The sequence below is a fragment of the Marmota monax genome, unplaced genomic scaffold (genome assembly GCF_021218885.2).
Source record: "Marmota monax isolate L192 unplaced genomic scaffold, Marmota_monax_Labrador192_F-V1.1 WCK01_AAM20220418_F8-fsc00190, whole genome shotgun sequence".
Lineage (NCBI taxonomy): Eukaryota > Metazoa > Chordata > Mammalia > Rodentia > Sciuridae > Marmota > Marmota monax.
Window position 1 is genome coordinate 600525 of NW_026693010.1, and position 24289 is coordinate 624813.

At 43.1% G+C, this 24289-nt stretch overlaps 1 protein-coding gene across 19 annotated transcripts in view; it reads right to left on the bottom strand.

Annotated features, from left to right (window-relative positions):
• The window catches only part of Mok (MOK protein kinase), a 50313-nt gene that overhangs the window by 20891 nt on the left and 5133 nt on the right, over positions 1–24289 (bottom strand). For 7 of the 19 annotated variants that reach the window (XM_046453158.2, XM_046453160.2, XM_046453156.2 and 4 more), the window contains 2 exons: positions 15673–15787; positions 451–540 (listed from right to left, as the gene is read on the bottom strand). The exons of 1 other annotated variant lie outside the window; for it this stretch is intronic. In XM_046453158.2, coding sequence (XP_046309114.1) covers positions 451–540; positions 15673–15787 — 205 coding nt within the window. Of the gene's footprint in view, positions 1–450; positions 541–13892; positions 13951–14335; positions 14595–15672; positions 15788–24289 lie in introns of those variants that run through there. 11 more of the 19 variants (XM_058582209.1, XM_046453165.2, XM_046453162.2 and 8 more) reach the window with 4 other exon arrangements.

A 24289-nucleotide genomic window follows, 5' to 3' on the forward strand; every position in this document is an offset into this window, starting at 1 on the left:
CTTTTTGATTGGCAGGTAAGCCTTATGAAAACTACTCTACAATTAGAACAAATGGAAATGCCTTGAAATGACATCAATTATTGTAAGAAAGACTGTAAGAGACTGTGCAGAGAGATCAGTTGGCAACAAGATGAGAACATGAAATAGCATCGCAGGGCTCGCCTGGGAGGTCATGACTCATGTTCAAGCCTTCAGAGTTCCAAACCAAGCTTTAGAAGCCAAATCTTGAATGCTGCGTGCTGCCACGATATGAGGTCACCTCTCTGAAGACACCTCCAAATGAGGGGTCAGATACGCAATTGTCCAAATAGAAATGCAACGTACGGTGAAATGAAAATTATTATTCTCTGAGCTACAAATATTGTAAGTCTACCATGGTTTTCTTAAAAGGAGATTTAATCAATAACAAATTTTCAAATAGATAATTTTTTAAGCTCCAAATATACTTACAAAACTACTTCATGCAACGTAAGAATGTTTGGGTGTGGATTCAGACGCCTCAGAGCTTGTACCTCTCGTAGGTTGTTCACCTGCTCAATACTATTTGTAGGTAAAAATAGATAACTGATTTATAATTTAGGTTAACTTTAAAATTAGAGCTACCAAATCATATTCATTATCCATGTTTGAAAATTTTAAACTCGCAAATATTTCAAGCAAGTTAATCGGGTCAAACTGTTCTCATCAGAAACTGAAGTTAGCATATTCTTATATCACCTTATAAAAATTAAAGTTCTCATAGCTTAGGAAATACAGGAAAAGTTTCCCCATCTATTATCCTGAAAGATTCTCTTGTAGTTTCTTTTACATATTAAGATTAAAAAAAAGATTAATATTAAAACTGCTGCACGCCTATCAACTCAGCAGCTAGGGAGACTAAGGCAGGAGGATCTCGAGTTCAAAGCTAGTCTCAGCTAAAAGAGTAAGGTGCTAAGCAACTCAGTGAGACCTGTCTCTAAATAAAATACAAAATAGGGCTGGGGAGGTGGCTCAGTAGTCAAGTGCCTGAGTTCAATGCCCAATACTTAAAAAAAAAAAGAAAAAAAGATTAAGTTTTCTGATTAAATTAATTGACAAATTTATTTAAAATTAAGGGTAATAATTAAACTACATTAATCAGTTTATAGGAAATGTACATACTATCTTAAAATATGCATTTCAAAATTCCAGAAGCAGACCCAGCCTCCACCTCATCTTCTTTTTTTTTTTTTTTTAATATTTTTTAGTTGTAGATGGACACAATATCTTTATTTTATTTTTATGTGGTGCTGAGAATTGAACCCAGTGCCTCTCACATGCCAGGCAAGCGCTCTACCACTGAGCCACAGCCCAGCCCCTCCCTCCACCTCATATTTGATGAAGTCTGTCTTTTCTGCCATCTCCTCTGCCTGGGGGGAACAGGTGTAGTCCTTGCAGGTGTCTCGCTGTGGGGTCGTCTTTGATTGCTCAGCCTGACACTGTTTCCATATCCAAATCACACCACTCTAAGTGCTAGGCCGTGACCAGCTGTCCCTGCTTTCCAGACACCCTTCCAGGGACGCACCTCCCATGGTGGGAGGGGATTCACACCCATCCAGTGACTTCATGCTCAAGGGACTTCCATCTCAGAGGCTCCGAAGGAACCAATTGTGGGGATATTCTTCTTTCCTACAATTGCTCAGCATCTTGTTTGGTTATTCAGGGAATAGTTATATCCAACAGCACATTACTATAGTTTAATTTTTTTTTAATTCTGTTCTTTTTTTTTTTTTTTTTTTTTGGTGGTGCTGGGGATTAAACCCAGGGTGTTATAAATGCAAGGCAAGCACTCTACCAACTGAGCTATATCCCCAGCCTGTTCTTAAATAAAAGGGTTTGTTGAGCCCCTACAGACCTATACAGAAAAAGGATAAAGTCCTGCTACCTGGATAAGGTCCACACTACCAGCAGCAGGGCTAGGTCACAGCTGGGAAAGGTTCTGATTATACTTGGGTTTTTCTGATTGTGTTTTGTTTTTCATTTTAGTGCCTGGAACTGAACCCAGGGGTGCTTAACCACTGAACCACATCTCGGACACTTTTTTTTAAAATTTTTACTTTTTGTAGTTGTGTTTGGGGTGTGTGTGTGTGTGTGTGTGGTGCTGGGGATTAACCTCAGGGCCTTGTGCATACAAGGCAAGCACTCTACCAACTGAACTAAGATTCCCCAGCCCTTTTTTTGTAGTTGTAAATGGACAGGATGACTTTATTTGTTTCATTTTCATGTGGTGCTAAGGATCGAACCCAGTGCCTCACACATGCCAGGCAAGTGCTCTGCCCCTGAGCCCTAGCCCCAGCCCCTTCAGCGCTTTTTTTAAAACTTTGAGACAGCACCTTGTTAAGTTGTTGAGGCTGGTCTTGCGATCTTCCTGCCTCAGCCTCCCAAGTGGCTGGGATCACAGGCGTGTGTGACCACGTCCAGAATTTATTATATAGTGTTTAAATCAATGTGGCTCTTAAATCAGTTGCTCTCAAGCTAGCAACCACATGGGAGCCTGATACATAGGAACAGCCTGAAGAGAGACTAGTCTGAGTCTAAGAATATCTGTGACTAAGAGCTTTGGGCCTCTTCTTCATTACCTTCCCCTATTTCCTCCCTCACAGCCAGGACTGTAGTCAAAACACTAGCAACGTGCACCCAAGGCAAGACATAGTCCATAGTGCTGGAGCCAGTCCGGTGGGCACTGGCTCTCGGAGGTCTGCTGTGAGCCTGCCACCATGCAGCTGGCAGTTCAACAGCTGAAACACCAGCATGGCCCTGGTGACGGTGACAGGGATTCTAGATGCACATACGGTAAGTAACAGTTTCAACACACATGAAGTAACTGACAGGTAAAGAAAGCTGGAGACAGAACACCCCCTCATATATTTGATACAATGATCTTTAAAAAAAAAAAAAACAGAAACAGTAACTATACGGAAGCTCCTAAGAGCACTAGTGACCACCTCCACCCGACATCATTCAAGGATGCACAGGGCACTCAACCAGACAGGAATGTGCTGCATCAGAGCCAAGTCTTGACAAACCCCAAGACTGAAAATGGACAGAACATGCTGGCTGGCCACGATGGAATTAAATTAGAAATCAGCCATCGTAAACTATCTAGAAAAGCCCCGAGTATTTGGGAATGAAACAACAGATTTCTAAAAATCCATGGGTAAGGAAGAAATCTCACGTGAAATTAGCATATCAAAAAGCAAAGCACGGCACATTGAAGTTTTGACGACACTTAGAAGGATATTTGTGACTTTACATGTTTTATTATGAAGTGTTTACCTTAAGAAGGCAGAATAAATTAGGTGCAGTGACACACGCCTGTAATCCCAGCAGCTCAGGAGGCTGAGGCATGAAGATCACAAGTTCAAGGCCAGCCTCAGCAACTTAGTGAGGCCCTAAGCAACTTATCAAGATCCTATCTCAAAATAAATAAAAAGGGCTGGGGATGAGGCTCAGTAGTTAAGCATCCCTGGGTTCAATCCCCAATATCAAAAAAAAAAAAAAAAAAAAGAAATGAATTCTTCCATAAACTGCTACAGATTTGACATAATCCCATTCAAAAATCTCTGTAGTTTTTATTTTGTATGGAATTGACAAGCTGGTTCTAAAATATTTACAGAAATACAAAGGACTCAAAGTAGGCAAAACGTTTCCAAAAAGAAAAACTAAGCTGGAAGATAAATATTACCCAACTTCAAAACATACTGTTAAACTACATGAACCAAAACAGAAGGGGGAGCTGGGGTTGCAGTGGTAAAGCACCTGCCTAACATGTGTGAGGCCCTGGGTTCAATTCTCAGCGCCACATATAAATAAATAAATAAAGGTCCACAAAATACATACATGCATGTATGTATATGTATATATGTTTATGGGTGTGTGTGTGTGTGTATGAGGTAGCCCTGTGACCAGAGGCTACACAAAGCTTGGCTCCCCTCTCTGCTCTATTTTATATATATATATATATATATATATATATATATATATATATATATATATACACACACACACACATACATACACACACACACACATACATAAAACATATATATATATATATATATGAAAAACCCTTCTTAAAAAAAAAAAACAAAAAACAGTAGGGAGTTGAAATAAGGATAGTCAAAGTCAAAGAGATCCATGAAACAGAATAGAGTCCAGACAGACCTATACTTTTTTTTATGACACACTTTATTTTTAAAGATATCAACTAGTTCAGAATAAGATGGAAAAATTGTCACAGGAGAAGAAAAGTTTCTGAAGAAGAGTCTGAGGAGCTCCTGGAGAGAAAGGAACAACTCAGTTCCAGTAGGGTTTTTGACATCCGTGATGGAAAAGAATTTCAGCATGCACCAGCCAGAGACACAGGCAGAGGTTTATTTAGGAAAGCAGAGGCACGTTCAAGGGACAATGTGGTCCATCTCAAGACAAAAAGTTTTGAGGATAAAGCAAGGTATACACATTCAAAGGAGAATGTGGACCACCTTCAGAGGGAGAAACAGCCCAGACCCACACTTTTGTAGTCAACTGGCTTCTGACAAAGCAGCCTATGAGGAAAAGCAACATTTTTTTTTCTCTTTTAGAAACATCTTTAACAAATCATGCTGGAACAACTAGATATCCACTGGGGAAAAGATAATCCTTGACCTCTGTACCTTACAATATACACAAAAATTAATTGGAGATGGATTAAGGACCTAATTGTAAAAGTTAAAGTTGTATTTTTAGAAGAAAATATAGCATTGTCCCAGCCTGGGGATAATTAAAGATTTCTAAGACTGAGAACAGAAAACAAAAACCATAAAAAGGAGATAATTCCATACACTGGGTTTGACATAAAAAATTTCAGCATATCAGCCAAATGTGGTGGCCACGCCTGTAATAACAGCTACTCTATGAGGCTGAGGCAGGAGGATCATAAGTTCAAAGACAGTCTTAGCAACTTAGCAAGACCCTGTCTCAAACTAAAAAATAAAAAGAGCTGGGGATAAGGCTCAGTGGTAGAGCATCCCTGGGTTCAATCAAAAAAAAAGGGCTGGGGCTGGGGCTCAGTGGTAGAGCGCTTGCTTTGCATGTGTGAGGCCCTGGGTTCCACCCTCAGCACCACATAAAAATAAATAAATAAATAAAGATATGTGTTCATCTGCAACTAAAAAATATTGTTAAAAAAAAACCCCAGCACATCAAAAGATGCAAAGATAGTACAGACATTCCTTCCTCTTCCTTTTCTGCTCTCCTCCTACTCTCATGGCCTGCCCTGCCCTGCCCACAGTCACAGCTCCCTCCTCTTCCTGGCCCTCTCCCCTTCCTCCTCTTAGAATGAGAGAAATCATAGGGAAAATGGACCAGAAAATCAGACATGCAAAAACTAACCCAAAACGTAAGTAACGACGGATTTACACACAGAACATACAAAGGACTCCTACAAACAACTCAATAAAAAGACACATAGCCCAATATTTAAAATAGGAAAAAAAAAGTCTGAACAGACACTTCAAAAAGGAAGGTACATGAACAGCCAGAAGGCATGTGAATTGGTGGTCATCGTTGTTGGTCATTAGCAAGTGGAGGCCAAAATCTCTAGATGACAAGGCACAGTGGCCAACAGCTGACTTAGAAGGCTACCAACACCAGGGCTGGGCTAGGGCTCCTGGCAGAGCACTTGTCTAGCACCTATGAGGCCCTGGGTTCCACCCTCAGCTCCACATAAAAACAAACAAACAAAATAAAGGCATGCTGTCCATCTACGACTACCAAAAAAATGGTTTTTTAATTAAAAAGGGGAAAAAAAAATGCTCCCAACACCAAATGCTGGCTGAGGATGTGAAGCATTTGGAACTTACTCTTTGCCGGCGGGAATCCAAAGCTACAATGACTTTGGAAAAGGCCTAGCCACAGTTTCTTAAAAAGTTAATGTTTGCCCACCTTTGATCCAGTGATTGCATTTGTAAATAATTAAGTAGGAAAAAAGAAAATACATATCCAGAAGTCTTAGGACTTTCATGGCAGCTTTATTCACGGTTGGCCACAACAGAAAACAACCCCTCTGACAGAACAGATAAACTGTATGTAGTCACAGACTGGAACAAATACTACTCAGCATTAAAAAAGGGACAAACTTCTGCTGGACTCCATGGTGCATGCCTGCAATCCCAGCAGCTTGGGAGGTCGCCGCAGGAGGGTCAGGAGTTCAAAGCCAGACTCAGCAAAAAAGCAAGGCGCTAAGTGACTCAATGAGACCCTGTCTCTAAATAAAATACAAATAGGGCTGAGGAGTGGCTCAGGGGTCAAGTGCCCTGAGTTCAATCCCCAGTACCCACCCCCTGCAAAAAGAGGGACAAACCTGTTAAGATAGCCATGACAACTCTGCTGCGCCAATGGAACTGGGCATGAGAACACAGATGTGAGATTACACGTAGTCTGAGATTCTAGGAGGGAGTAAAGAAAACAGCCGAGGCCATCTGGGAAGGGAGTGGGAGACTGAAAAGAGATGGGAAGGAATTTTCTAGGGTGGGGCTGGGGCTGTGGCTCAGTGGTGAGTGCTGGCCTAGCATGTGTTAGGCACTGGGTTTCACCCTCAGCACCACAGAAAAATAAACGAAATAAAGGTATTGTGTCCACCTACAACTAAAAATATTCAAAAAAGAAAGAAGAAAGAAATTTTTTAGGGTGACATTAATCACATGGGAATGTCTATTTGCCAAAACTGTACAGGTAAGCTATTTGCCCTTTATATATGCAAGTTTACCTTAGAAAAAGGACAGTTGGGGCCAAGGGTACAGCCGAGCAGCAAAGCAGTTCAGTGCTTGCTAAGCATGTGCCAGACGCTGGGTTTGATCCCCAGCAAAACCAACCAAACCAAATCTGTATAATGTTATGAATCTCATGTTTGTATCCCCCAAAATTCATATCAGGAAACCCTAACCCTTGTTGGGTGTTCCTGGGACAGGAGACTTAGGTATGAGGAGGTAGCCCTGTGACCTGAGGCTATAGAAGCTTGGCTCCCCTCTCTCCTCTCTGAGGGCACAAAAGATGACCCTGAGCAAATCTGTAAGCAGGCCCTCCCACCAGACACCAGATCTGCCAGCACCTTGATCTTGGACTTCCAGGCTCCAGAACTGTGAGAAACAAACATCTGCTATTTGATCCACCAGTCTGTGGTCCTTTATTTTAGCAGCCCAAAACACACTTGCCGGGAGCAAGGAGATTATTAGTAATTTTTTCAAAAAGCCCATCAACTTTAATTTCTGGTGGTGCAGAAATTAGAAGTCTCAGATGAGGGTGTTAAAATTTATAGACAAGAGCCAATTTAGAAAACGTTAAACTAGAAGGAAATTGGTTTAAAACCACATCAAAAAATTAAAAGGACTAAAATAATTCTAAAAACTAAGGCAGAATGCTTTTGAAAGACTTAAATTTAAAATGATCTTTAAGGGGTATATATCCCCCAAAGATAAACTTAAAATAACCCTTTTTACACTAAACTTTTTAAATTTGGATTCATCAGGACTTAGTGCTGCGGAAAGGCATATGTATCCAAAAATATACATAAGCCTAAGGTACTTTGGAAAGATATTCTAACAGGACAATGGAAAGGTCCTGACCCAGTGATTGTCTGGAGTCGGGGGTCTGTTTGTGTGTTTCCACAGGGAGAACAGCAGCCGATTTGGATTCCAGAGAGATTAACTAAAACAATTTCTACAGATCGAAAAGAAGATGATTTGACTCAAAATCCATAACAGCTGATATCCAGAACCCCAGCTTGGCCATTTTTACATCTGTGACACTGATTAACCAGGATGCTTTTTTCAATATCTATTTTATTATTGCATTTTTCCCACATCATAAAGTTCTATTTTATTTTTGAGCTCATACAAACCTAGGTTAATGTTTTTCTGATCAGTTTTATTTTTTGACTGTGGAGTTTTTAAACATTGCAATGGAGATTTCACCTAGGTAAAGCTACAAGGCCTTTACTATTTTCTTATGTGTTGTACGTTTGTGTGCACTCTTGTGTTTTGTGTTGTATGTCTGTATGTGCGTATGTCCATATTTCTTATATGAGGAGCGCTCATGAAAAAATGGATCCGAATTATTATTATTTTTTTTTATTCACGTGATTTAAATGGTTTAATTTAAATTAGGTAAACAGCTGTTAAGGATTGTTTTTAAAGTAGGTTAACAGATCTGTTTGTTTACTTTCACCTTTCCTTTTCATCATATTTAATAATTCTGTTCAGGATAATGTCTCTTTAGCATCATTGCCAGAATTCCTATCTCCATCCCAGTGCCAGTGAAGACAAAGATAAAACCAAACTACAGCTTCTATGATAGCTATCACAGTAAACTGTATAAACTGATGCATCAATGAATATAACTCAACAAGTAATGCTCAATCAAGGAGTCAACTTACTTTGGGAGGAAACGGATTTTGGGAGGAAATGGACATATTGATAGATTCCTCTGCTTTGAACTGCTTGCAGAACTTGCCTGGACTATGTAACTATCATTTGGTGCAGCGAATTGTGGTAATGCTGGCATATCTTTGCTGATGGTGTCACCAGTGATGCAATTTTTCCCAAGGAGCCGTCAATTGGCTTGGTGTCATGGCATTTCTGTATCCTCCTCCCTTCTGCTAGTGATGGTCTAAAATTTGGGGGCCAATGGCTATATGCTGGACCGGTAGTCAGTGACGGGTATGATCCAATTGCAGTGGTAACAACCTAAGACAGGAGGCTGACGTCTAAAGGTCAGTTTTCCGATGACGGGTAAGAACTATATGTTGAATTGGACAACCTACCAGGCACGTCCTTAAGCCACATTGCTTGTTGTTTAATTAATCAGAAGGGGGGAGATGCTGGGAGCCATTAGCCAAGTAGGTATGACAATTTCCTTAACAGCGTACCCCATGTTGCTTAGTGGAAGGACTCGTGGAAATAGGACATTTTGCAGTGACATTGCATAAGGTGACCTTGCTCAAGGACCAGGGCGGATCCGGGTTTAGGGTGTTCCCGGTTTAAGGTTATTCCTGCTGGGAATAGGGCGTATCCTGCTGCCTGAGTTCCCCTTGAGTTCTCACGGGATTCAGACAGTATTTTTGGGGAGACGGAAGCCCAGTGGGGGTGGATTTGGGCAGAGAACGTGGATTTCCCCTGAACGTGATTGTAGACGGCTGGTGTGAGTTCGGGAATAAAGAATTGCTGTTTGAATCTACAAGCTGTGTGGTGGCTAGTGATTTTGTGCCCAGCCAGACTGCGGCACACACTAAGGCATACATACTGACCAGGTAGGAGAAGAGGACTGTGCAGAGGCACAGACTAAATTAAAACAGCAGGGTTTCCGTCCTGCTGCTAGGTAGGGTTCATTACTCTTTACTTTGTATTTGTTTGAGATTTTCCATACTTTATTTTTAAGTAAGCAGAAAACCTATCTAAAGTAACTCATGAATTTCTTGCCTTTTTTCTATTTCTTCCTTACAAAGTAGCTTTTTATGTTCCTAAAAGGAACATGGAGGCCACATACTGAGTAGACCTGGGCGGAAGCTCCCGGCTGCACAGCGCCAAGCGGGTGGGGGACGAAGGCATGCTCTCTGATCCAAAAGGTGGCCACATTGGCATCTTGCTTCCAGAGTCGAGGGTCGAAGTGAGATTAAATGGCATTGACACACAAGTCACCTGGTGCTGTTCCTGGCACCAGATGTCGGTGAGTCCCTGCCATGAGCTTCACTATTTTCGCTAGTATCATCTCTCTTCAATTTCCAAAATCATCTCCAAGCCCTTGGACCCTGCCTTACCTGCCAAGGAAGAGCTGGTTCATATGGCAAGCCTCGGGGCTGTTGCCTGCAGGCACCATGAGTGTGCCCCTGCATTATTTCACTAGACCCCACAACAACCTTAGGAGGTGGATGCCGTGTTGTCCCTCCTGTGTAAGGAAGGAAATGAGGGCACAGAAAAATGAAGAGCTGTGCAAGGTCACAAAACTAAAAGCCTACAAGCAGAGGGGCTTCTGGTTCTGCTTTTAAGTGGGAGCCTCTGCTGGCCAGGCTTAGCTCACTACTGAGCCTTCTGCTTCAGAGCATGGGGAGAGACCCCAACAAGACCATGAGTAAGGGTCTTTTTTTTTTTTAATTTTTTTTAATATTTATTTCTTAGTTTTCGGCGGACACAACATCTTTGTTTGTATGTGGTGCTGAGGATCGAACCTGGACCGCACGCATGCCAGGTGAGCGTGCTACCGCTTGAGCCACATCCCCAGCCCAAGTAAGGGTCTTAAAAATATTTCTACAGGCAAAATACAGAGTAAAATCATTGCCAAAGGCAGCCTCTACTTAACTGGATACTTTTAGGGATTACAGGTGGGAGAAAATAGTGAAGACAACAAAGAGAAATGAGGAGGACTTGGTCTTCCTGCAGGCTAGAGCCCAGGAGCTAACCTCACCTCCGAGGAACATGGAGAAACAGTCTCCAGAGTTGCCAGGCCCTGCCCCAGACAGTACCAAGGTGTTCTTTGGTTGTCTTACTTTACTTGAACTTCATATTAGCAAAGATATTTGCAAAAGCCATCAATTTCTTTTTTTTAATATTTATTTTTTAGTTTTTTAGGTGGACACAATGTCTTTATTTTATTTTTACGTGGTGCTGAGAATCGAACCCAGTGCCTCACGCATGCCAGGTGAGCACACTACCACTTAAGCCACATCCCCAGCCCCAAAAGCCATCAATTTCAATTCCAACTCAAGTAGGAGGAAAGGAGTGTAAGTAAGGTTGGAGGGGTCAGGAGGCAGAGGTTTTGAATGCCAACATCATCCTGCATGAGTGACATGGTGTGATCTTCTTCTGCCAATGCTTCACCTTTCCCAAACCACCCAAGCAACTGTGCAAGATGACTTTGAGGACTCATTTAGACAATGAGAAGTAGAACAGAAACGGATGGCTAAGGGTACCCAAAATCAACTTTGAAATTGTTCTTTAAGTAAACAAGACAATTTATTTGATAATGATGACAGAATACTACAGAAAGATACTCCCATGTAAAAGCCAGAAGTATTATTTTCATGTCTGAAAACAAAAACAAGGGCTAGAATGTATGGCTTAGGGGTATGGCTTAGGGGTATGTTGCTTGCCTAGCAGGCAGGAAACCCTGGGTTCCACCCCCAGCACCACAAAAAACAAAGAAACAGCATTATACTTGGACCAGTATCAGTTACACTGGAACATCCAACAAACTACAAATTATTAGCAATCTCATCCTTAGAGATGAGACCAAAAGCAGAAGAAACTAACAATTCTTTTTCCCATATAAATCAGAATTAACAGCAACATTTTTAAGAAGAGAAGTTCATGATCAATGAGTAGTACCAGATCTCCTATAGTTGTCTTGTTTGTTGTTTTGCTATTTTGTGGTACTGGGGGTCTTTCCCATTGAGCTGCATCCCCAGTCCTTTTTTTTTTTTTTTGGATACTTATTTTTTAGTTTTAGGTGGACAAAATAGCTTTATTTTACATTTATGTGGTGCAGAGGATCGAACCCTTTCGGTGGACACAACATCTTTATTTTATTTTTATGTGGTGCTGAGGATCGAACCCAGCGCCCCGCGCATGCCAGGCGAGTGCGTTACTGCTTGAGCCACATCCCCAGCCCCGCCCCCAGTCCTTTAAATCTTTTATTTTGAAATAGGGTCTTGCTACTTGTCCAGGCTGGTCTCCGAACTTGCAATCCTCCTGCCTCTGCCTCCTGAGTAACTGGTATAACTGGTGTGCACCACTGGGCCTGGCTTCTGTATGTATTTATTTATTTATGTTTTTGTCTGCTTGTTCTGTCTTATTTTTTACCTTTTACGTTGAAATTATTTTAGACTTTCAGAAGAGGTGTAAAGATAATATGGAGTCTACCCAATTTGTATAACATTTATCAGAACTAAAAAACTGACACTAGTACAACTATTACTTAAACTTGAGGTCTCCCATGTTTTTCCACCAATGTCTTTTCTCTTCCAGGATCTAGGATGCCACCTGCAGTTAAGGTATCACATCCCCTGAGTCACCTCCAATCTGCAATAGTTCCTCAGTCTTTGTTTTTCACTGCCATGACAGCCTTGGGCTAGGAAGGTGTTTTGCGGAATGTCCCCAATCTGGACTCCCCTGCTGTGCTCTCAGGGTTACACTGGGATTATGGCTTTGGGGAGCGAGCCCCGAGGTGGCACAGCCTGTCCATCCTGGTCCACTGTGTCCCTGTCTCACCACTGATGGTGACCTGGATCATTTAGCCACCGTGGGACCTGCCAGGTTTCTAACTGTAATGCCATTGTTTGTCCCTTCTATTCTTTAGAAGCAAATCACTAAGTCCAATCAACACTCAAGAGGAAGGAAGGAAGCCCTACTTCCTGGAGGAAGGGATACCAGACAATACGAGGATCTGTCAGAACTTCCACAGTAATTAATCAACACTAGCTAGTATTTATTATTGATGGCAATCAGAGTAGTTACAATTAATATCTGGAGGGCTGGGGTTGTGGCTCAGTGGTAGAGCGCTCACCATGTGAGGCCCTGGGTTTGATCCTCAGCACCACATAAAAATAAATAAAATGTATTAAAATATATTTTTAAAAAATTAATATTTGGAAAGTTTTTACCATAAAGAAATGACAAATGTTTGAGGAAACAGATATATTTAACCTGATTTAAACATTACATGATGTGCCAGGCGTGGTGTTATACATCTATAATCCCAGCGGCTCAGAAAGCTGAAGCAGGAGGATCACGAATTCAAAGCCTCAGCAACTTAGCGAGGCCCTGTCTCTAAATACAAAAAATGGGCTCATGATATAGCTCAATAGTTAAGTGCCCTGGGTTCAATCCCAAGTACCAAAAATAAATAAATAAATAAAAATTTTTAAAAATAATTTAAAAAATTATACAATGTATACATGTATCAAAACATTACATGACACCCCATTAATATTTATAATTTCTATGTTTTGTGAATGAGCTTAAAAATAAATCAAATTTTAAAAATAAAGTATCTAGGAGGAAATATTTTAGGGCTATATAGAAATCCTACTTCTCTTCATAGTTTCACCCATTAATTTAGCATGCATCAGCCTGTAATAATTTAATATATAACAATAAACATGTAATAATGAACACATAATTATTTCTATAGTCAGAAATAACTTTTGAGTTTCCCCCAGAAATGATTTCTGACTGCAAAAATTATTACATGTGCATTCTAATGATGGTTCCCTATTTCCCTTATCCCCCTACATGTATTAAGTGAAATTCTTCTATGAGAAAGAATCATTTCTTCATCCCATTTATTTATTTTATGGGTATGCTCTCATAGGTACTTGAATAGAGATGGGAAGGAGAGCCAGGCACAGGCATGATGGGTTGGCACCACCAGCACTGTTTGCCAACAGCCCTAGAAGCATCAGCACCCAGTACTAGGACACCCAGTGTCCAGATCTTAGTTTCTAAATACCTTCCTCCAATGAAAGGAATCAGGGCTCCTTAGAGAAATGGCAGGTTCTAGGGCTGGAGCAAGGAAAGTATAAAAGGAGCACAGAAAGCCTCGTAGCACCAAAAAATACTAAAAGAAAGAAAAGAGGATAGGTCATATCAAAAGAATGCTTCCCTTGGCCACAGCAGACCAACCGTGAGGGGATTCCTGTGTCCCAGGGTGGGATGGCTGGTAGGTTGGTTGGTTTATTTATTTATTTATTTTTGTAGTTGTGAATGGACAGCATGCCTTTTTATGTGGTGCTAAGGATCAAACCCAGTGCCTCACCCTGCTAGGCAAGTGCTCTGCCACTGAGCCACAGTCTCAGACCCATCCTAGGATTTTTAAGACATATATATAAAAAGCAAATCAGAACTCACAAAATGAAATCCAATGTCCAGTTCTCCTTGGGTTTGGACTACACAGCTTTGGGAGGTCCTAAGGCACATTAACAAATGCCTGTTGAAACTAAAACTCAGCACTGGGCCACGTGACTGAGTCTGTACATCCAAATAGCACAAAACACCAGCCACTGTGACACTTCATATTACAGACACTGAACTGAATGCCCACTGTGAGGCTTTAAGAGGGTAGAAACTTAATCTGGCTATAGTGATTAGAGGTGGGTATTCGGGAGGTGACAGGATTAGCAAAGGTCTGCTCTCAGAACTCGCCAACCTTCTTCACCAGAAACCTTCCTAAAATGAGCTACACCTGTATTCCTCTTCCCATGGGCACCTGTGTGACCAAGTGTGGTCTCCTCACAGCACTGCTGTGAGTGCAAAACTCTGGGGCTCAGCATCCACCCACTGTGTTCGCTTACCTCTTCACCAAAATGACAGCAGCACACCTGTGGTCACCTTCAAGTTCTCTCTCCCTGAAACCCACAGTGAGAACCTGAAAGGATCCAGTCCTCAGTCCTTGGTTGGGGGCGGGGGGCAAGGTGCCACCCCTGCTGCTCAAAGTCCAGTGCTGGCTGCTGGGGCGGGGGCTCACAGGGTGCCTGCGGAGGAAGCTGCTCTCCGCTCTCTCCATGCAGGGTCGTCAGCATACCGTGCATCTAATTCTCTGTCTTTGGTAGTCTGAAGGTAAAGATGGACGGAATGGGGGGTTGGGGACAGAGAGTGTGGAATATGTAGAGGAAGAAGTCCCAGGAAAGGCAAAGCAGAAGACCTTGGCAGCAGCCGAGTCTTGGAAGTGGTAGGTGAACCACCACGTGGTCTGGGCAGTAAAGAGCCAGGGTTTGGCTTTGGTGAAAAGTGGATTCGAACCCAGAGGTGCAGAGCTAGTGACAAGGTCAGGGCACCTCTCCTCCTGTGCAAAGCAAGGATAACAGCTACCTGGATGAGATGTCATGAGGATGAAGTGCTACTCTCAACCCTCTCTAGTGAGATGAACTGGCAACACTCCTCTTCTGACCTGAGAAATGACTTTTCATACTTAGAGTGTGAAATCAAGGTCTATACCCCAAAACTCTCCGGAAGGCTGTGCATCAATACGGCGAAATAATTATGCTTTCAAAATTCTTTGGCTATTTAGAGACATAAATTACTGGCCTCAGACTTTTTATTGAAAAGTTTCATGTTACAATGAAGCCAGCACTCACTTCCTCGTTCAGACAGTTTCCTAATGGCATCCATTTTTGGCTTGTTGGTGTAGTGTATGTTGAGAAGCTGGCCAACTCTGAGACCATCAGAGTCTGCTCTGAAAGAAAAAGCCAGGGTGGTCCTCCACAGGCGTGAGCACAAACCACAGTTCCCCCCCGGGACGGGCAGCTGAGATCACCCAGGAAAGAAGTTCCTCTATCCCTACCTGGAAATCATTCCTCATCATGTCCATGTGCTTCACAAGTAATTAAACTGCAAGCACCTCTAATGCACCTGGACGAAGGTCTGATTTGTAAGACCCCGACACACATACAACTCTTTGAGTGAGTCATGCCTTTACAACTTAAAATCTCACACCATTCATCACTGACATTATTGTAAGCCTGGACAAGAGGAAATGCCAGCATCATAAGCGGCTCTTCAGCCCATGACCCTCATTACCCAAGGGATCGGACTACTTATTTACAACTAAATAAACAATTTTCCCAGGACAGAGACTGCCCTAAACTCAAGGCTGCGCCAGCACTGGGTGGCAGCTGTCTCGGACACCTACCTTTCAAAGTGCTGTTTCATTTGCTTACACGCATAGTAGTTTCCATCTCTCAGGCTCTGCATCTTCATGACTTCAGAAAATGTTCCCTCTCCTATTTTGCCAATTGCTTTATAGTCTGTAAGTAATTATAAAGACAAAATTTTATTTATGCACAGATTTTTATATTCACTTCCACGCTGCACACTATCATCATGTAACTTAACAGCACCATGCTGAGGGTCAGATCCGTGGCCAGCAAGATTGTGCTGCCCTCCCAGCAGGGAAGCAGGCTGGGTGCTGGTGACATCTTGCTCTCCCTTGAACGACAGGAGCCACAGCCCCGATCCAGTGACAAGAAGCACCACTACCCCGTAAGACTCGGAAAGCAGTGAGGTGATGCCAGCTGGGGCTGTTCAGTGGAGTGGCAGGGTCACGTCACCAGCACCACTGAGCATTCTTCTGAATTTCACCCTCCCTGGTCCTAGGGAGCGCACAGCTCATCTGCAGCAGTTTTGTGTAATAAGCACAAGTCCTAATTTTCTGAAAGCTGCCAGCAGCTCCTTCTGGCTTTGATGCTACCCCCATCACCCCCCACCCTACTCATGGTTTTGTAATCCTCTGATTCACTATGCTAAACACCTTCCTGCTGGAAATACCCACAGTAGTTTCTGCTTTCCTGAACGACCTCTGACATCAAATGAGTCCCTTGAAGTGGGGTTGGCTGTGAAGACAACCTGAGCTTCTGTGGCCCTGGCTTCACAGTCAGGAGGCAGAGCACAGGTAGGAATTCTGCAGAGCTGGGAGCCCATGACGATGCCAATGATCCACCACCCGCAGCAGCCTCTGGCCCAGGGGGGTGGGAAGAATCAGAGAAGGATTCTACTGACTGCCTCCACACAGGATTCCAAGAAAAGGATGGCACAGGCAAGAACTACAACTTCTCAAGGAGAAATGGAAGGAATGAGAAAGCCCTGAGTGCAGAAGCCCCCACTGGGTTGCAAATGTTTCTACATCCCAAATAACAGGAGAACAAGACTGCAGAAAACCTTGGCAGAGAGCAGTCTGTGCACCTCTCAGAGGATCAAATAACCCAGCCTCAGGGATGGGCTGTGCTCAGGAGTAGTGGCTTGCCAGTGTGCACAAGGCCCTGGTTTCCATGCCCACTACTGCCGGGGAAAGAAAGGCTAACCAGGAGCAAAGCAGCAGGAAGACAATTACTGCGCCCACTCCCACTGTCTTTGGGCATCTGGTTCAGAGAGCTCCCAGGAAGCTCCTGTGAACTGAGACCCAGAAACACAAAAGTAAGGCCATGAAAAAATCAGGCAGGCTAGAGTCAGGTCTGGAAGAGACCCTGGAGGAGGAAGTGACCAGAAGTCAGGAGCTTCAGTTGCACTGTTGCAGAAACAAGCCTGGACTAAGAGAGCCCTTGACCTCCGGGCCCTGTCTGCACCAGGACAAAGTAGACTGTAAAGCCATGCTGCTCTAGGTGGGCACGGTGATGCATGTCTGTAACCTCGGCGCCTCAGGAGGCGGAAGCAGGAAGGTTGTTAAGGTTGAGGCCCGCCTCAGCAACTTTGTGAGACCCTGTCTCTGAATAAAACATAAAAAAAATAAAAAGGGCTCAAGATACAGCTCAAGGGGCTGGGGCTGGGGCTCAGTGGTACAGAACTCAGCTGCCACGGGTGAGGCACTGGGTTCGATCCTCAGCACCACATAAAAATAAAATAAAAAAGGATGTAGATCAGGGTAGAGCACCCTTGGGTCCAAGTCCCAGAAACACTTAAAAAAAAAAAATCTGGGCACTCCCATCCACTGCTGAAGGCATAAATCGGTATACTCATTTGGGAGGACAATTTGACAATATCTATAAATCTTTTTAAGACGTGCATATGCTAGGGCTGATTGTGGTACAGCACTTGCCGAGCACATGTGAGGCACTGGGTTCCATCCTGGGCACCATGTAAAAATAAGTAAATAAATAAAATGAAGTCATTATTTTAAAAAAAGATGTACATATCTGAACCGACAATTCTAAAACATACCATATTAAAAAATGTAGGAGGTTGTTAGTGCAGCATTATTTTTAAATTTTATGTACATATTCCTTTTTTAGTGCAGCAGTATTTAATAGGGAAAACTGAAAAACCAAAAATACCCCCACAGGGAACTAGATGACGATGACGATGATGATGATGATGATGATGATGACGACGACGACGATGACTGGTACTGGGGATTGAACCAGGGGCATTTAATCACTGAGCTATATCCCCAGCCTTTTTTGTATTTTATTTAGAGACAGGGTCTCTCTAAGTTGCCTATGGCCTCACTAAGTTGCTGAGGCTGGCTCTGAACTTGCCTCATCCTCCCCAGTCATTGGGATTATAGGAATGCACTACTGAACCCGGCTAATCATGTTGTAATCCACATAATGGAATACACTATCTATATTCAAGACTGATACAGAAAGATCCTTAAAGATTACATCCTTGGGCTGGGTATATAGCTCAGTTGGTAGAGTGCCTGCCTTGCATACACAAGGCCCTGGGTTCAATCCCCAGCATCACAATAAAAAAAAGACATCCTTGAAGACTACATACACACCTCGCATGAGCCCACATGCGGGCACATGGGGCTCTTTCTGACAGGTAAGGTTACAGGTGTCTCCTTTCCTAAGTCAGATAATTTCCAAAATGTTATTTTTTATGAGAACACTATTTCTTTTTAATTAACAAGAAGAACTAAAAAAAAAAAATAGTCCAGAAAAGAAAAGTGGTGGTAAAAGTTAAAAAATGGTGATAATTGTTGAAATGAGGTAAAGGATATGTTTTAGAGCTCTGATATTACTCTCTCTACTCTGACATGCTTAAAATTTTTTCTAATAAAAACAATACCTTCTGGGCTGGGGTTGTGGCTCAGCGGTAGAGCGCTCACCTAGCAAATGCAGGGCCCTGGGTTCGATCCTCAGCATCACATAAAAATAATGAAGAAAGACTTGGGACTTAATTCAGTTGGTAGAGTGCTTGCCTCGCAGGCACAAGGCCCTGGGTTCAATTCCCAGCACCACACACACACACACACACACACACACACACACACAATAATAATAATAATAATAATAATAATAGATTTAAAAAAGAACATAGACTCTTTTTTTGTTTTGTTTTTTGGGGTATTGGGGATTGAACTCAGAGGTAGTTTACCTCTGGGCTATATCCCCAGTCCTTTTTACTTTGAGACAGGGTCTCGCTAAGTTGCATAGAGAGCCTCACCAAGTTGGTGAGGCTGGTTTCAAACTTGTGATTCACCTACCTCAGCCTCCTAAGACAACTGGGAGTACAGTTGTATACCACCTCACCCAGCAATGATAGAAGTAAAAAAAAAAAATTATTCTATTTGTTTGTTTTTATGTGTGCTAAGGATCAAACCTAGGGCCTCACATGTGCTAGGCAAGTGCTCTACCACCAAGCTACAGCCACAGTCAAATGCAGGCTTTTGAGAAGAGTATTTGTAAGATTTCACATTTTAAAATCTGCTATTTAATAAAGTAACTTTGTGAGAATTCAACTTACCTAGATTTTTTTTTTCTGAACATGTTAGTATTTGTCTGAGATTGTATCCTCCTTGCAAGGTACTAATTAAAATGCTATTATTTCATGGGTGCTGGCAGAAGAGGCTTGTGTCTTCTTGGGTAGAAGACAAAGAACTTTATTATTCATGGTACAGAAAGGTATATGCATTAATACATTTTCAATGACTATAATCAAAAAGCTTCATCCCCATCCTAACTCCTGGAACCTGTGAATATGACCATATATATGAATAAGAATCTTGCAGAAGGATCTTGAGATGAAAACAATCTAGATTACCCATGTGGACGCTGAATGCAAGGATACACACAAAGGTGTGGTGCAAGCCTATAATCCCAGCATCTTGGGAGGCTGAAGCAGGAGGGAATTCAAAGGGCTGGTGTTCTGGGGTGGAGCACTTGCCTAGCATGCAGGATGCCCTGTGTTCAATCCCCAGTACCACAGACAAAAAAAAGACACAAAGTAGAATGGGAGTTGCCAAGAGTCGGGGGAGGGGAAATGGGTGCAGAATTTCAGTCATCAGGATGAAAACGTATGCAGAGCAGTTGTAAACCTATAAAACACAAATGCACGTGTGTGCCTGACAACGCTGTGATGCAGGAAATCCATTAAGATCTCTTGTTACATGTTTTACACGATCTGAAAAACACAGACACACACAAGAGGGACACGGTGACAGAGACAGAGCCTGGAGCGGAGCCACAGGAAGCTGGGCTCCAGGGAGACCCAACACAGGTGGGAGGGAGCTGCCCTCTGCAGACACCTTGGGCGGGAGAGGGGGGCAGTGTTCCCCAGCAGTAAGAAAACAGCTTCTGTGCTTTATACCACCCAATTGGGATAGCCTGTTGCAACAGCCTCGGAATCTAACAAGGAACACAACTGGCATTTTTTAAATCTAAAACATTTTTTTTCATTCAAGGAAAGAGTCTTTCTGAGCATACCAATTTAAGAAGTCACTCAGAAAAGACTTTTGAGCCCATCAAAGTAAAATAAAACTTTAAAATGAAGTAAAGTAAGGGGGAAAGAAAATGGTACCATAGCTCTCCAGACAGAAATGGAAGAAATAACTGGCTAACTACATTTTAACTAAATCCCAGAGCCTCTCTAAAAATGGGAAATTTTTTATTAAGTCTTAAAACCAGGCAAGAAGGATTCCAGGTAACCACCAAAAAGCTTCTTTGAAACAAAACCACCAAAAAGACCCCAGGTAGGTTTGCTTAACCCCTCTCCCTAGCCAAGGAACAGCTGCTGTGCTCAAACACGCCTAAAATGTCCTCTACTCTCGGAAGGATGAACCTGGAACGCCCAGAAATCCCTCTGCAAGACCACAGTCTATCGCAGACAGAAAAGAGGCCCCCACCGGGCAGGCCCAGGTGCTCTGCTTAGAGTCTTAAGGGCCAGTCTTGGGCAGGTGTCTATGAAACACACTTCAGGAGTCTCCACCATGCCCTCTTCCTGAACTGCTCACCCAACGGCATAACGCGTGATGTGCACCTGCTGTCTTCCAGGACCCAGAACTTCAGCAAGTGCTAGGCAGGGGGTGCCTATGTGACCAGCCCTCAGAAAAAACCCGGGGTGCTCAATTGCTAACGAGCTTCCCTGGTAGGCCACAGTCCACCTGTGTTCTCAGAATTTGTTGCTGGGGTAACTAAGGGCATCCTGGGCACCTCCACCCAAAGAGCACCTACCCTGTGCTTCGTCGGGTTTCCTTTGGACTAGGCCCCAGGTGTCTTTCATCATGGTAAATCATATTGTGAGCCCCCTAGAAAAATCAAGCATCCAGGGGTGGTCTTGGGACTCCTGCTCTAGTGATATTACGCTGTACTTCAGCCTAAGTGAATTCATGGTAATGTGATTAAATCACTGTGGATGTCAGTGACAAGAACAACCCGAGGAAATATTAGCGCCATCTATGGACCAGGCACTGTGCCCAGTAATGCAGACAAGCAAAGACAAGACACAATCCCAGCCCTGAGGACTTAAAAGTATGTCCCTACACTCCCAATTTCAGGTTCTTTTCTTATAAAAGAGGGGAAGACAAAGAGGAACGCTAGGTCTCACCTAATGTTAAAGGCCAAAGACTGAGAACAAAGCACGTAATATAAACCATATGGTGCTCGGGATTCAAATCCCAAGACAGACCCAGTGCACCTTCGAGCAGGTCTTCCTTGAGCAGGTACCCTGTCCTCCCGTGACATGACTGCTCAGTCTGCTTTGGACCTTCTCCCTAATGGCCACCATCTCCCCAAGGCAAAGGGTTCCACTTGTTCTCTCTGTGCCTGCATACACTCAACAGAGGAAACCGGGAGCAGAGACCAGGGCACACACTACAAGACCAGCTCTTCCCCGTCCCTGGACCATGCTGCAGAGAGACTCAACACATCTGAATCACAGCATTACCACTACTGACAACTCAGCATCCAGCCTGTCTTTATTCATCTCCACCTGTTTTTTAATAGTTGGCTATTTCCAATCGCACAGAGTGATCTCCACCTTAGTTTCCCTTTTTCCAGGTCAGACCATCTACATAAATCTAACAGTGAGGCTAAAAGGACAGGAAGGTTGGGGCTGGGGTTGTGGCTCAGCGGTAGAGCGCTCACCTCACACGTACAAGGCCCTGGGTTCGATCCTCAGCACCACATAAGAATAAATAAGTAGATAAAATAAAGTTATATTAAAATAAAAGAAAAAAAGGACAAGAAAGATAAAGCTGCTGAAAGGATACTCTAAATTATTTCTAAAAGTTTCAAAGGCCTCCAATCAACTGTCCATGAAAATGTTTTTCCTCCATGAAATGATACAGAACGACTTCCTGACCACCTGGCCTCGCTTCTCTCAGAGCAGAACACCATTACAGGGACGCAGGATCCTGTCACACAATGTGCTAACAAGAACAAGGTGACTGACTCGCCCCCAATCACTGGCTCAGCCGACAAGGCCCAGGGATACATTCTGTGGTACACAGTGCAGCAGAAGCCCAGGGACCGGCTGCGCCTCTTCCCAGTGAATAGCACTCCCTCCTTGGTTTCTGACTCGGTGACTTTCAGACCTTCCTGGATAGTCAGAGGTCACTCTCCACTCCTATATGATGCTCTGCTGAGCTACAGCCTCGGGCCTTCACAACTTTAGGCAGCTGTCCAGCAAAAGAATCAAGGAACAACCAGCTCGCAAAACTCAGAAGATGAAGAATAAAGGCGCCTCTAGACCTGGAAGTGGGAATGGAAAATGGGAAAGCCTGGGGCCGAGGCTGAGGCTCAATGGTAGAGCGCTCACCTAGCACATTCGAGGCCCTGGGTTAGATCCTCAGCACCACATAAAAATAAATAAATAAATAAAATAAAGGTATTGTTTAAAACAAAAACAAAAACAAAAACAAAAAGAAAGAAAATGGGAAAGCCACCTGAGAACACAGCTTTGCAGATTCTCTAAAAGTAAATCCACACTTTGCAATCAGCAGTTCCGTCCTAGGAGTCTACCTGAGAGAGGAAAACACCACAGCAGCCTGGCTCAGCACGGCCAGAAATGGAAGTGACCCAAGTTCTCATGACGTGGTGAATGGACAGACCCTGTGCTACCTTCACATGACCCACAGGGTACTGCTCAGCGATCGACAGAACCAGACTGCTACCACCACCACCACGTGAGGAATCGAAAAAATGTTGGGCTAAATGAAAGAAGGCAGATTCAAAAGACCACATCTGTTTATGCGCCCATTTGCCACAGCTCATTTTTATTAGATTTCTAGAAAGGAAACACTTAGCAATGGAAAGCTGATCGATGATCCCTGGAGCCAGGAAGGGGAGGGCCTGATTTTACAGGGCACAGGGACGTCCTGAGCAGGGAGGAGGTTCTACACCTTCTCTGTCCACTTGCACTCAAGCTCACCCACAGCACACCAAGACAGGCGGACACCGGCTATTGGGTGCAAACCACACCTCAGAGCCTGTCAGAATCAGGAGGTCTCGTCAAGATGGATCCTTTCCCCACAACGTCCTTCAATGCTGGTAGAAAGCTGAATGTAAAAGTCAAACTAAGGGGAATGCCCTTTAAGCAGAAGTTCAAAGAAGAAAGATCCAGAGATGAGCCTGCCATATGTTTTAATTCAAAAACTCACAAACAAAGTGTAAAGACAATAATGATCTTAGAAAATATTGTGGCGAATGTACTTAACAACAGCTAATGTATTTATTATAAAGACCACTTACAAACAAGACAATAGGATTGCTCAGTGAAAACATGGACAAATGGCATAAGGTGACCCACTTAGATAAAGCAGCCAAAAATGAAAACTAGTAGCATTCAAATATTGAAAAAGCTTTTTTGGGGGAGCTGCAGTTCTGGCTCAACAGTAGAGCGCTTGCCTAGCACGTGCGGGGCCCTGGGTTCAATTCTCAGCACCACATAAAAATAAATAAATAAAGGTATTGTGTCCAAATACAACTAAAAAATAAATGTTAAAAAAATATTTTTTTTTTTTATGGGCTGGGGATGTCGCTCAAGTGGTAGCATGCTCGCCTGGCATGTGTGCGGCCCAGGTTCGATCCTCAGCACCACATACAAACAAAGATGTTGTGTCTGACGAAAACTAAAAAATAAATATTAAAAAAAAATTCTCTCTCTCTCTCTCTCTCTTTAAAAAAATATTTTTTAAAAAAAAGCTTTTTTTTTTTTTTTTTTTTAAATAAGAGATCTTTCCATCTACCAACTGCCAAAGGTTTGCAACAAACACGTGCACTCAGCAGAGTACACAGAAAGACTGTCTGAGTGGCCCCTGGCATGCCACAGCTAATAAGGAAAGGAGAGTGGTAGTATGCAGACCTCCATAGTCCCCGGCAGTCCTGGGCTTCCTGGGGACAGGGATGTGTGCTGACTCACCTGCCAGGTCCTCAAGATTTCTGCATGTGTATTCTACGTAGGCAATCATTGCATGCATGAGTAGGAGAAGAGATATTAGAAAATCCAAAGGTTTTGTTCAGGATGTCCAACCCCAAGGGGATACCCCAACAGAAAGACAAACAGGGGCATCACAGTGTTTCTACAGCAGGAAG